Source organism: Salvelinus fontinalis, chromosome 29 (assembly GCF_029448725.1).
Source record: "Salvelinus fontinalis isolate EN_2023a chromosome 29, ASM2944872v1, whole genome shotgun sequence".
NCBI lineage: Eukaryota > Metazoa > Chordata > Actinopteri > Salmoniformes > Salmonidae > Salvelinus > Salvelinus fontinalis.
Genome location: NC_074693.1, coordinates 44,783,806 through 44,797,869, shown reverse-complemented (window position 1 = coordinate 44,797,869; position 14,064 = coordinate 44,783,806). Strand labels below are relative to the sequence as shown.

At 44.4% G+C, this 14,064-nt stretch overlaps 1 protein-coding gene across 5 annotated transcripts in view; it reads left to right on the top strand.

Annotated features, from left to right (window-relative positions):
- The window catches only part of LOC129828030 (protein diaphanous homolog 2-like), a 644,069-nt gene that overhangs the window by 38,786 nt on the left and 591,219 nt on the right, over positions 1-14,064 (top strand). For all 5 annotated transcript variants that reach the window (XM_055889439.1, XM_055889440.1, XM_055889442.1 and 2 more), the window contains 2 exons: positions 2,684-2,788; positions 7,926-7,946. In XM_055889439.1, the coding sequence (XP_055745414.1) occupies positions 2,684-2,788; positions 7,926-7,946 (126 nt within the window). The remainder of the gene's footprint in view (positions 1-2,683; positions 2,789-7,925; positions 7,947-14,064) is intronic.

The window sequence follows — 14,064 nt, the reverse complement described above, 5'->3', positions numbered from 1 at the left end:
TCATATTCCAGGTATTCTACAGAGAGAGAACCTGGAATTGACTTACAATCTGTGAACTCTTGCCATCAATATGCCTCCACCTGCCGTTGTAGTTTTATGAGCTATGTAGGATTCATATCTACAGATTTGGCAGGGAATACATCCAAAAGGTGATCTTCCCTCCTAGTTGTCACTGACTACTACAGAGAGAGATATAGTTGGTGTGTGTGTGTGAGAGAGAGAGAGAGAGAGAGAGAGAGAGAGAGAGAGAGAGAGAGAGAGAGAGCGAGAGACTGCGAGAGAGAGACTGAGTGAGCGAAAGTGACCATTACTGTGCTGATGAGGCTAGTTTGAGCCTTTATGTGCCTATGCCTCATTGCCGGGAGCAGCATTCTCCGTAATAACAGCCGCTGTGCTCCTCCATTGCAGTTACAATTTCTCTGTCTGCACAAGACGGGCACTTAAACCACAGAGGAGGAGAGCCAAGATGTGGCCCTAAACTCCATGAATTAAACTTGGGGTGCACCGGAGAAAATCATTTTGTCACAGATTTGTCACGGTCGAAGCAAATTAAAACAATGTTTTCTCTCCTGCTCAACTTACTTCTCTCGTACTCAACCTTTTCCCTTGTCCATAGCAGACAGATATGGCTGCACCCCGTTCATTATCCCTGGCAATGGAAGCCAATGGAAGCCCCACGCTGTGTTCACGGGCAGCACATCTCTCCACATTGCTTTGTGATTTCTGACGTATCCAAGGCAGTTCTTTTGTCCGTCTCCCGTTGTTTCCTACAGTAGTAGCTCTGAATGCTGAATCAGGTGATACAGAGTTAAGACCCAGGCCGTTTGACTTGTTAGGCCAGCCAAGCAGAGGTGGATAGAACTGTCAGGCAACACACACACACACACACACACACACACACACACACACACACACACACACACACACACACACACACACACACACACACACACACACACACACACACACACACACACACACACACACACACACACACACACACACACACACACACACACGCCTCCACCACCGTCAAATAACTCCACACACAGTTTGTAGGGTGCCTGTGTAAACGTTTCAATTACCTGAGTCTGCTGCCAGGGATATGTTGGGATTCTTCCATGTAGACCTGCGAGGATATAATTAATAATAGCATAATTAATCATTTTTGGGTGGCAGAACACAGAGTCCTCTCTCTCTCTCTTCTCGTCGACCCGGACGTGTACCCCTCAGGCCCTGCTGTCTCTCCCCCACATTCCCCCCTATATTCTCCGCTCCGCGTTTTGCCTCGTTTATTGAATGCCATTTAACCGGCCAAATTAGCAGAGTTCAGAGGTTAATTAAAAAGTATTCCGGTTCCGGGTATTTAGAAAACGGCCAGTTGGTAAAGTGTCCCTCTACGAGTGCGCCCCAAATCTTGGTGTATTTACTGAGACAAAATGTAGAGGGAAGAGGAGGAGGTGGAGGGGGAGGAGGACATTGGGTCATGATACCCTTAATGGTAATATCCATGATGCTGTACCTAGTGTCTTTCAACTGCCACAGACTATATACTGTACCAGTCCACAAACTGAACTAAAGAAAATTAAGGAACGGGAATGTAAATCTTTTCACCAAATGTTAGATCATACAGTGGAGATATAGGTAACACATGGTTGATTTATCTATGGGTTGTGTCCAAAAATGGCACCCTATTTCCTTCATAGTGCACAACTTTTGACAAGGGTCCATATGACTCTGGTCAAAAGTAGTGCACCATATAGGTAGGGAATATGTCGCCATTTAGGATGAGGCCTATCTCAATTTTACATTCTAGGCTATACACTCAACACCTTCACCGTACAGCAAAATAAAAATGCACCATACTTTCTCCCACTAGATGGCAGCATTGTTTCACAGCAGCTCCACTCAGCCACATGACTTCAGCCACGTGTCTCTCTGTGTCATTCAGTCCATACCTTTGTCTGAGAGTGCTCCGAATAAACATCCCCCGATCCTCCTGCTATCCTCACCGTGTCATTCCCCTGCTTTTAGTTCTCTTCTTTCCATCCCTCCCTCACTCCTCGCGTCCCTCCCTCCCTCCCCTCATCTCTTTGACAAGAAAGGGGCCTTTTTTGTGGTGCAGAATAAAACGTACAATGTACGCCGATGATAATAGCTAAAGAGGCATAAGCTACTGTCCACCCAGGCACTGTTTAATGAAATTGTTGTATGGTAATCAACCTTACCCTTCCACTTTACAGGCGGTGTTGATATGATATCCACTCTGCGGTATAACAGAGGGTGATGTATCATACTTTGGCATCACTTCTGTTTCCAGGGGTAGTTATTAATGTCACTAGCTGTGGGATCGTCTCCATTACCTCCTGTTGCTATGCCTGTCTGTCACATTGCCTAGAGAGAGAAAGAGGGACTGTGTACCCTCAAGTACAGAAGCTGGACATAAAGTGCTATGACCCAAGAGTGACCTTTTCTAGTGTAACATACACTTGATACCCTTGTTAGGATTGCATCTTTGGCAGCAGCAAACAGCGGGATAATAATTGACCGTTTCCATTTTAGGTAAAGAGTGTTGACATCCTTTAAGTGCAGTTGGTAGAGTCTTAATGGATTTAAAATGACCATAATTTCCCCACGGTGTGTAGTAGTCGTTTCTCCTCACTTTCGTTGTTTGTTTCCTCAGGAGGACATGAACCTGAATGAGGAGCGTAAAGCCCCACTGCGTGGGAAGGACCTGAGCACCAAGCGAGAGATGGTCGTCCAGTACATCTCCACCACCGCCAAATCTGTAAGTCGTCGTTGTGAACCAATGGTCTTTCTGTATTATATATCTGTAATGAAACTAATGGGCTTTCTGCATTTTATTGTAACCAAACGGGTGTCTCAGCTACTCTCACCCAGTGTAGTAGTAGTAGTAGTGAGTGGGCTGAGAAATATGACATTCTACAATGCCAAGACACTGCAGAATAATGAGCTTAACCCGATCTACTTTCTTTCTGTGCCCCTCTCTTTCTACCACTCTTTCACACTCTCCCTCCGTCTCACTCTCCTTGCTTGAGCCCCCAATCTCTGATTACTGCTTCCATTACATTTTTTCCCCCCCCCCCCCCCCCCCACCCACCCGAGTGCTTATCAAACCGCTTTCGTTGTGGCGCAGCCGTAACTCTCAGTTGCTTTATATTGGGGAGGGAACGAGTTTTCATTTGAATTTGAAACGCATCGCTTTACACTTTCAACAATCTAAGCCAATAAGAGTGGTAAACCCAGCACGTTTGAGGAGCGTAATCCCAGGGTTATAAGGTGAATTCTCTTTAGGAAGTTTAAGGCCCCTACTGAGGGTAGGCTCACATTTACTCATAGACTCCTATCAAGTCACTCGCCGGCCTTTGACACGATCATTTATTACCCCTCTCATTGTTATGGTAATTAGGCGGCATTATTAATAATAATGATGATGATCAGAGATGATTGAATTCTTCACTGGGCCCATTATGCTTTGTGAGCACTGGAATATTATTCAAATGAACAGTATCCTCTGTCTGGGTGAAAGGGAGTAGGGCTCGGCTGTCTTTCAGCGTCCTCCCTACCCCTCACATTCTATAGGCCCTGTAGGTGGGAGCCCGTTGGATGGATTTCAGAATAGAATAAAGAGACACAGACACTTGCGCGCACACACACGCACATGCCTAGCACACACACACACACGCACACACAGTGACACACTGACTTACACCACTATGACAGGGTAGCGCAGCTTAGCCGTCCAGGGGACAGATGTGTTTCTGTGTGATAAGTGCCTGTCTTCAACATGGCAGAGCAAATCCCCGCCTCCTGTTAGAAACCCAATCCATCCCTACTGGTTTCTGTAAATAATGATAAGACATAACATTACTCTGGCCAATTAGGCTCCTGTAGGTGAAGAGTATGCTGTAGGTTAGTCTATGTCTCAAATGGCACCCTTTTCCCTATCTTGTGCTCTACGTTTCACCAGAGCCCTATGGGCCTTGGTCAAAAGTAGTGCACTATATAGGGAATAGAGTTCCCATTTTGGATTCATGTGTTTTGGGTGAGCGCAGTGTGATTGTGTGACTTTTCAAGGATGGTTTTTGTTCATGCTTGAAGGACTAAGGCAAAAAAAAATGTAATACATTTTTTTATTGATTTAAGTACTTGCTCGCTACTAATAATCCGTAATTGACAAGCAATTGACACGTGATAGAGGGAAATTGAGACATGGTACAGAATTGGATATTACCATGGTATGGTCTGCCAATATCTGCATTTAGTTTTTGGGTTCATTTTTGGGAAGTTGTGGTGGGGTGTTTTCACAACTAATGTGCCTTGATTAAATCTTTGTGTGGTCTCTTCCTCTAACAGTTTTAAAGTCTTCTTTGTATGCCTGAATGCTCTCAAGGGAATTTTCCTTCTGCAGGAAAAAATGGACTAACAACGTGCACTCACTCACACCAAGTCACCTCTTTCCTCTTTCCTGTGTGTCTTTCTGTTCTCGACTAGATCATCGCCACCAACTAACAGAGATCATAGAAATATATAAAGTAGAATGGCAAAAAGAGAATGTCATCAAAGCAATGGGACCTGTCTGTTTATTATCTATATTGTAAGGCAATAGGGAATTCCATCAGCTCTCCCTCTACCGAAAATGTAGCTTGAGCTAATTCACAGAATGATTAGGCATGGAGGTATAAAGTGCAAATATTAGTAGAGTGACAAACGTGTCCCCAACGTCCTTGACCTTTTTGCTTGACTGTCAGTCTCAGGGAGGGGATCACAATTTTATATTTAACTACCAAACCAAATGCACCCTTTTTGAGATCTTTTTTGTGTTCATATATAGAGAGATTTAGAGTTATTATCCTTTATTGTTCCGGATAATGTCATTTATATTGTTTATATTTATTCCCCCAATTTTTATTTATTTTTGTATTTAAGAAAAAAATGTAACCTTTATTTAACTAGGCAAATCTATTCATCCAATATATGGTTATTATCATTCTACTATGAAAAATATGGCCATTAACTCGTATTATATTTCCCTGAGGCTATTAGGCCAAAAAATACTAGCTAGCTAATGGGAGCGTGGGGCTGATTATTAGTGTGTGAATTCTCTCCAAACATGGCTCCTCTTGAGAGTTGTATTTTTCACGTCTTGCCACCTCTCTAGTTTATCACCGGGCAAGATAGAGAACTCTTCCCATTTACTACCAGTATGCATCTGTGGGGGTCTTTCAAGTTATCCCCCAACACAAAACACAGACTGTCTGTGTCCCTTGAAAGCATTCAGGCATACAAAGAAGACCTTAGACCAAAGAAGACAAAGAAGACCTTAGGAAATAGGGTGCCATTTGGAATACAGCCAATGTCTTTTCAAAGGAGAATATTTGTAATATTGCCATTGACCCTGTTTATTTGAATATGAGCTCTGTACAATGAAATCCAGCATGGCTCTTGCAGCAAGTTTGCATGTCCTTTGCCATTAACTTTGCACGAGGTGCTTTTTCCCCCCCGCTCTTTTCTCTTTTGTTCTCTCTTCAATTATTTCTGACAAATGTATGCCATTGTCATAAAATGTGCCAAATGCATGCCTTTCACACTAACGCAATCATTTATCTTTCCTTACGAGTGGGATGGAAAAACCTTTGCTTCTCTCTCACCTTGCAAATGATTTCCCTGTTCCAATTCAAATGTTCATGATGCGATGAGGATGAGTGCGACGGCCGGGTCTTGAGAGGCAACTGGTCAAATGTATTGAGCAGCCATTTTCCTGCTTTTGTACTAACACAATTTGAAATGAACATGCTGGTATTTAAAATGGATTTGACCAATTGCCAACGTGCCCCATCAATACCCTGGTATTTCAAAGAGTAATTTGACCAATCACCAATGTGCCACCCCGTTCTCGCAGTGAAGCCTGACAATTCGTCAGAGAACGAAGGCCTTGTTATTCTCCACCTGTCACATTGTTATCTTCTCTAATGAATAAATAACTTTATTTTCCCCACACCATATGAGAAATGATGCTAATGCTAATGATAGTGAGGGGAGAATATCAATAAATGCCACCGCTCCTGATGACATTTTCTTCAGACGTTTGTTTACTAGGGAGTTGTTCTATAATGGAGCACTAGAGATGCTCATTAGCATACACACATCCAGCAATAACCAAGCATTAGTCCAATTATTATTAGGTCTACCTTTAGGTCGTTTTTTTCTCTTAGAATTGACAGGAATAACGTCACGGTTTTAGCGAGAATGAGGTGATACCTTGCGTGGGGAAATGGATGTTAGCACATAAAGTGCAATTCTCCCTCAAGCTCCTCCCTGACAGTGATGCTCCTTGGGGTTTTTCAGGACAATGTCTGATCTTTTTGGTCAAGCCGCCAAAACAATAACTCAGAAAAGAGACATGTTTTAATGTTCTCGCCGTGTAGTCTTATCAACACTGAAACAACACCAGAACAATGCTGGAGACAGTAGTCACTCACCTCTATGTGATTCAAGGTCCCGATTCTCCCGATAATAACCAGACCGTGTGAAGATATCCTCAAAGTTAGACAATGATACGCTAGATTCATCAGAGGACGACTGGGGAAATGTGGATTTATGGTGAAAAGCACAGTGCACATGATCAAGCGGCAACACAGTTAAAACTGACTTTATTGCCGCCATAAACTCTGATAGAGGAGAGGGAAGCCGAGCGTCAAATGGGAGAGTGGGAGAGGGAGATGGAGAGAGAGATTGATAAAGAGAGCGAGAGAAAGAATGAGAGCAAGGGAATTACAGTCGACTACAGAGAGCCAGGGAGGCAGAAAGAGAAAGAAGGGAGCGAGGAGAGTGAGTGAGTGAGTGAAGGAATGCAGAGAAGGCAGAAAGTGTGATAGAGCGAGTGATTGAGAGAAAGAGAGAGAAAGATGGAATGAGAGGCAGACGGAGAGATCAAGCGATGGAGAGAGAGAGTATGTCTTCGCTGTCTTGATGTGCAGTGACTTTGTAACTTCCTGTGATCAGTGTACACTGCACGGTGCTTCTCGGAGTGCAGCTGGCGGGCGAGAGAGAGGGTTGTGCTCAGCTGCAGATTAGAATACATTTACTAGGCTGACAGACACCCACCCACTGCGAGACACGCTGCCGTAATAGAGAAAACCCTCCCCACTGCCCGCCACTATTGACAGATAACAAGGTTAAACTCCAGAAATCATGCTGACTGCATGAGCTCCAAGGTGCTACGCGGCGTCGCTAAATCTGACACCTGAAGTCAAGCACAGATGGCAGCTGATTGATTTTGGCCTTTGGGAGATGAGAGCAACCTGTTTGTTTTACTGTGGAAAAACTGCCATTTTAGGGGTTAATTCCATGGGAAATCAATCAAGCGCAAAGACAATTGGATTTGTGTCAAATTTTGACGTTTTTCAAAATGACAGTTTGTTAGACTGTGAACAAATGGAATAAACTGATCTGAAAATGTTTGTTAAATCATCATGATACAGATCATTTGAACTGTCTTTTTTGATATTATATTATATTGTCATTAACGTTGAGCTCCTGTACAGGCTAATTAAAGTCTACAAATATAAAAACAGTCCCCAGATAAAAAAAATATTAAAATAGGAACCGACTCACATAGAGGCCAAGTGAACAGGAGACTCCGTATTCTTTCAAAATGGCTGCCAAACGAACAGACACTGTCTTACCATGATGCACCCTCAACTTTTAGTTCAGCTATGTTACCCTATAAGTGTTTAGTAGTGAATGTAGCCGTGTGAGCGCAGTGTGTAGCCTATGTAATGTCAGAATAAGGTGCGCTTGATACCTCTTATATTTGAGAGGACATTCTCGGCCTACTAATGATTGGTGCCGTTTGTTGTCTTTTTGCACATTAACTCCTCTCCGCTGACCGCTGCATGCAGATCACTGGGAGCAAAGTCACGGTAAGTACGCCCTTTATATTATTACGCTTTGTGAGTCGTGTTCCTCTCATGCGTCTCTCCCTCTCCTCCCTCCCCTTTCTTCTCCTTTCCCTTTTAAAAGATTCTAGTCTAGTCAGTTTGTCCCCGAATCTACAAGTAAGGTCATTTTATTATGGCTTACATATTTTTTTTCCCCAGCAATGTCATCGCTAATAGGCTGTGATTTGGAAAGGCTATACGTTGTTGACACAATTCTCGCATGCAAATTGGAACACTTTTCCAATGAAGGATTTCTAAATTATACAGCCTTGCAAATGAACTGGGGGCTCTTTTGTTGGTCTAAGTCGTTTCTCTTTTTGAAATGGATTGCAGACTAACCCATATTAGCATTTAAATATTGTAATACCAGGGATGAGCAATAGTTTTTAGGCAAATAATAATAATCTGCCGTCTAATCTGTTTTTTTTGGGGAACGTTTTGCATCTAAATGACTTTCATTGTGTTCTTTCCTTGAGACAGCACACTGGAGAAACGATCACTTGATTAGATTGCATTACACACACACACACACACACACACACACACACACACACACACACACACACACACACACACACACACACACACACACACACACACACACACACACACACACACACATGCACACATGCACACAATGCGTTTGCTGATTGAACAGTGGAAAATATATTGAGTGCATTATTCCTCAACCTTCCAGAAATGTCAGCCCGGTTTAATTTAGCGGTGGGGTATTCCCCGCAATACATCTGAATTTGTTGTCAACACCCCCTGTCTCAATCCCACGACATTAAGGCATATCTCCTATGTCTCCGAAATGTTCACCGTTGTTTGTGTTGTTGCTGTCACTTTTCTCCCCCACTAGCTCGCAAACAACCCTAGTAATATTTATAAATATACACTGTCCAAGGAGGCTGCCGAAGTTTCTTCATTTCTCCGCCACTGTAATACGGTAATTGTAGATCTGCTCTGGCAATTTCTCACAAGGTAAAGCCCTATTTCCTATTGTGAGAACGCCATTCCGTTTTTGGGGGGGCAGGGCTTTTGGGGGGGAAAAAAGCTCTCTTATTGCTTTTTGCTAGTGTGAATTGTCACCTTTAATGGCGTTTTATTGCTTTCATAAGCCTCCTTCAGGATTAAGGAGGCCCAGAGGCTTAGAGGGAATGAGGACAAGGTAAACCAACCAGTACACTGTGACCTGGGCTGAGTCCCAAATGACACCATTTTCCCTATGTAGTGCAATACTTTTGAGACCCCTATGGGCCCTGGTTAAATCTAGTGCATTACCTAGTGATTAGGGTGCCATTTTGGATGAAGAAGACCTGGTCTGTGGTCTACTGATGGGCCCAGACAAACCTTCTTGTTTTTTGACTCTCTCTACAGACAGAAGTTTTTTGGTGTTGATTCTTTGACAAACTGTTATTTTTTACCAGGTTATTTCTGTTGCAAAAGTAGATTATTTAAGACATTGTTACGAACCGAAATGTGTTGTCTTGATCAGCAGGAACAGAGTTCATTGTGCTGAGGAAATAGGTTGTGATAGAGGTGTACGAAGACTGTTTATCCGAGAGCAGCAAAGGCCTAGTTTGAAGTTTTGAACTGTCTCAGTGTGCCACTTAGACAGCTCTCACTTTGAAGAAGTTTCTCAAAAATCTGAGGATGCTAGTAAGATTTCCCCTGAAGTCTCTGACCTTTAACCTCTCCCTCAGTCAGACTCACATCAGTGCCTCGTGGAGCGGGCTAACACAGAGCTAACACTGAGAAAGCAGGGAGCTGTCAGTCTGAAGAGACTTAAAAAGCTCCACTCAGAACCTAAAGAACCAGTCAAGAGAGGAGTTTAGCTCAGTTAGCCTGGTGTGGCTTCGGATTGGGCTGGAAGATTCCCATTTTCACACTGTCATTGTGGCGCCTCTGAGGGATCCTTGTGCAGTCGGGGTGGTTGGGGGGGGGGAACTGAAGGTACTGTGTGGTCTGTAGGGAGCCTGCAACACTTATTCCTCTGTCTCAACCATGAAATCTATCTGGCACCTTCCCCAGGTAAGGGCGCGATGGGAGGCGGAGGAGCGGGCGGTGTGAATTGCCTCTAATTCTGTCTGGCCAGTGTGTCCACATTCACCTTTGCCACTGCTGAAGTGTGTCTCATCTGCCTTTACACCTTGTTGATCGAGCTAACGGGGGAAGATGAGGACCACAAAGTAGACGAATGTCAAGTTGCCTGCAGGCAAACTAGACTTGTAAATAGACAGGCAGGCGGACAGGCTGGTTGCAGTTCTAGCGTCTTATCGACCAGCTTGATGACTTCATAGGTCGTCTCTTTTTAAAACAAGGATGATTTACATCACTACTCAACTGCCACGCTGGAACAACAGTGTTTCAATTGGTCCTGTGGTGCGTTAGTGCGAGCTGCCTGCGACCCACCAGTTACACGCAGGCAGGGGCAGGGCAGCCCCAGTCGGAATGCAGCTCTTGAAGTACCCTATACCGCTGTTTCCAGAGAGATGGATTTTAAGGGGTTACACGCCCTTGCCCTTCAGGAGCTGATCAACTGGCGGAGATCGATATCCACATGACCAGCCGTCCCTGAGACTGAGCACATTTCCAAGATAACATACTGGTCAGCCTAAAATATGTCAAGGGGTGAGAAAGGGGGAGGGGAGGAGGGATCCTAAAACACCTCAGACCTTGGGGACTGGAGGAGTCTGTTGGATTGGTGATGGCTGAATGGGTCTATTTCAGAGAATCATGTTTTTTTTTCGTCTGCCAGAGTAATGGACAAAGCTTGTTGTTTAAAAAATGAATTACATCTGGCTCACCCTTGGGACGCAGGCCTAACCTCTTCACTTGTATAAAATGGCCGAGGCCGGTTTTTAAGGATGACCTCTTTTAGTGGTGCGAAAGTGAGCTGTATGTATCGGCTGACAAGACCTCCCCAAGGAGCGCTAGAACAGTTTAGTGACAGAATAGAGCTTTGAAGTGATTGGAGAGAGTAGTTAGTTTTCCCCCAAAAGTAGTGGCGAAGGACATTCAACGAATGTAGGAAGAACAGGACATAAAAATATTGCCGACAGCATATTTAATGATTGGCATTGGCTTGAGTGTATTGAGTGTATTATACAATTTAACAGATTATTCTTCCATGAACTTGAATCTTTTAACATGTAACCTTTTAATGAAATGGTATTCGATTAATTATCCTGTGGTTGAGGACGCACAGTATCTATTTATTGAGCGCGCTCAGACACTTTGAGGTAGGTACCATTGAACACGGAGAATGGCCAATGCTTTCTAGCGTCTTTTGTTCCAATGTTTGAGGAGAGGCACTTGGAACAATTCTCATTTAAGCTGAAATGGTATGCTTCTCTCCCGATTCCGCCTCTTTGTTCCTGTGTATTCCAGAGGAAGGCTGTATTCCCAGGCAAATCGATAACCTTGGCATTTGTTTTGCCTGTTCCGCTCATTTAATTGGCCAGTGACATATCAAGCGCGGCACGCACTCCAAGGCTTTTCGTCACCTGATGCACTCCTGCTCATTGTGTTTAAGGCCTGTTTAAGGCCTCGATGGATAGAGGGAGGGATGGCTGCAAAGACAGAGTTAGAGGATCATCAACTGCCACCACTTATTTCACTCACTACCCTTCCTCGCTACCAGCAGCAATGGTTTTTGGTGGGCCTTTTGTAAGAACAAAATCTGAATGAAACCCCTCTTCTTTCCAAGCCCCACACATCTGAAAATACGTATTTGTTTCACATCAACACAATTATCCCAGAAACCCTAGACCCACTCCAATTTGGATATACCGCACCAACAGATCCACAGATGACGCAATCTTTATTGCACACCAAACTGCTCTTTCACACCTGGACAAAAGGAACACCTATGTGAGAATGCTATTTATTGACTACAGCTCAGCGTTCAACCCCATAGTGCCCTCAAAGCTCATCACCAAGCTAAGGACCCTGGGACTTAACACCTCCCTCTGCAACTGGATCCTGGACTTCCTGACGGGCCGCCCCCAGGTGGTAAGGGTAAGTAACAAAACATCCGCCATGCTGATCCTCAACACGGGGTGCCTCTCAGGGGTGCGTGCTCAGTCCCCTCCTATACTCCTTGTTCACTCAAGACTGCACGGCCAGGCACGACTCCAACACCATCATTAAGTTTGGTGATGACACCACAGTGGTAGGCCTGATCACCGACAACGATGAGACAGGCTATAGGGAGGAGGTCAGAGACCTGACTGTGTGGTGCAAGGACAACAACCTCTCCCTCAACGTGATCAAGACAAAGGTGATGATTGTGGACTACAGGATCTAAAGGAGGACCGCGCACGCCCCCATTCTCTTCGACGGGACTGTGGTGGAGCAGGTTGAGAGCTTCAAGTTCCTTGGTGTCCACATCACCAACAAACTAACATGGTCCAAGCACACCAAGACAGTCATGAAGAGGGACAAAACCTATTCCCTCTCAAGAGGCTGAAAAGATTTGGCAAGGGTCCTCAGATCCTCAAAAGGTTTTACAGCTGCACCATCGAGAGCATCCTGACGGGTTGCATCACTTTCTGGTATGGCAACTGCTCAGCCTCTGACCGCAAGGCACTACAGAGGGTAGTGAGTACGGCCCAGTACATCACCGGGCCAAGCTTCCTGCCATCCAGGACCTCTATAGTAGGCGGTTTTCAGAGGAAGGCCCTAAAAATGGTCAAAGACTCCATCCACCCTAATCATAGACTGTTGTCTCTGCTACCGCACGGCAAGCGGTACCAGAGCACCAAGTCTAGGTCCAAGAGGCTCCTAAATAGCTTCTACCCCCAAGCCTTAAGACTCCTGAACAGCTAATCAAATGGCTACCCAGACTATTTCCATTGCTGCCCCCACCCCCCTCTGGAACGCTGCTGCTACTCTTATTATCTATGCATAGTCACTTTAATAACTCTATCTACTTGTACAGTTGAAGTCGAAAGTTTACATACATACAGTTTTTCACAATTCCTAACATTTAATCAGAGTAAAAATTCCCTGTCTTCGGTCAGTTAGGATCACCACTTTATTTTAAGAATGCGAAATGTCAGAATAATGGTAGAGAGAATGATTTATTTCATATTTTAGTTCTTTCATCACATTCCCAGTGGGTCAGAAGTTTACATACACTCAATTAGTAATTGGTAGCATTGCCTTTTAAATTGTTTAACTTGGGTCAAACGTTTTGGGTAGCCTTCCACAAGCTTCCCACAATAAGTTGGGTGAATTTTGTCCCATTCCTCCTGACAGAGCTGGTGTAACTGAGTCAGGTTTTTAGGCCTCCTTGCTCACACACGCTTTTTCAGTTCTGCCCACAAAATTTCTATGGGATTGAGGTCAGGGCTTTGTGATGGCCAATCCAATATCTTGACTTTGTTATCCTTAAGCCATTTTTCCACAACTTTGGAAGTATGCTTGGGGTCACTGTTCATTTGGAAGACCCATTTGCGACCAAGCTTTAACTTCCTGACTGATGTCTTGAGATGTTGCTTCAATATATCCACATAATTTCCCTCCCTCATGATGCCATCTATTTTGTGAAGTGCACCAGTCCCTCCTGCAGCAAAGCACCCCTACAACATGATGCTGCCACTCCCGTGCTTCACAGTTGGGATGGTGTTGTTCGGCTTGCAAGCCTCCCCCTTTTTCCTCCAAACATAACGATGGTCATTATGGCCAAACCGTTCTATTTTTGTTTCATCAGACCAGAGGACATTTCTCCAAAAAGTACGATCTTTGTTGCAAACCGTAGTCTGGCTTTTTTATGGCGGTTTTGGAGCAGTGGCTTCTTCCTTGCTGAGCGGCCTTTCAGGTTATGTCGATATAAGACTTGTTTTACTGTGGATATAGATACTTTTGTACCTGTTTCCTCCAGCATCTTCACAAGGTCCTTTGCTGTTGTTCTGGGATTGATTTGCACTTTTCGCACCAAAGTACGTTCATCTCTAGGAGACAGAACGCGTCTCCTTCCTGAGCTGAATGACGGCTGCATGGTCCCACAGTGTTAAAACTTATGTACTATTGTTTGTACAGATGAACGTGGCACGTTCAGGAATTTGGAAATTGCTCCCGAGGATGAACCAGA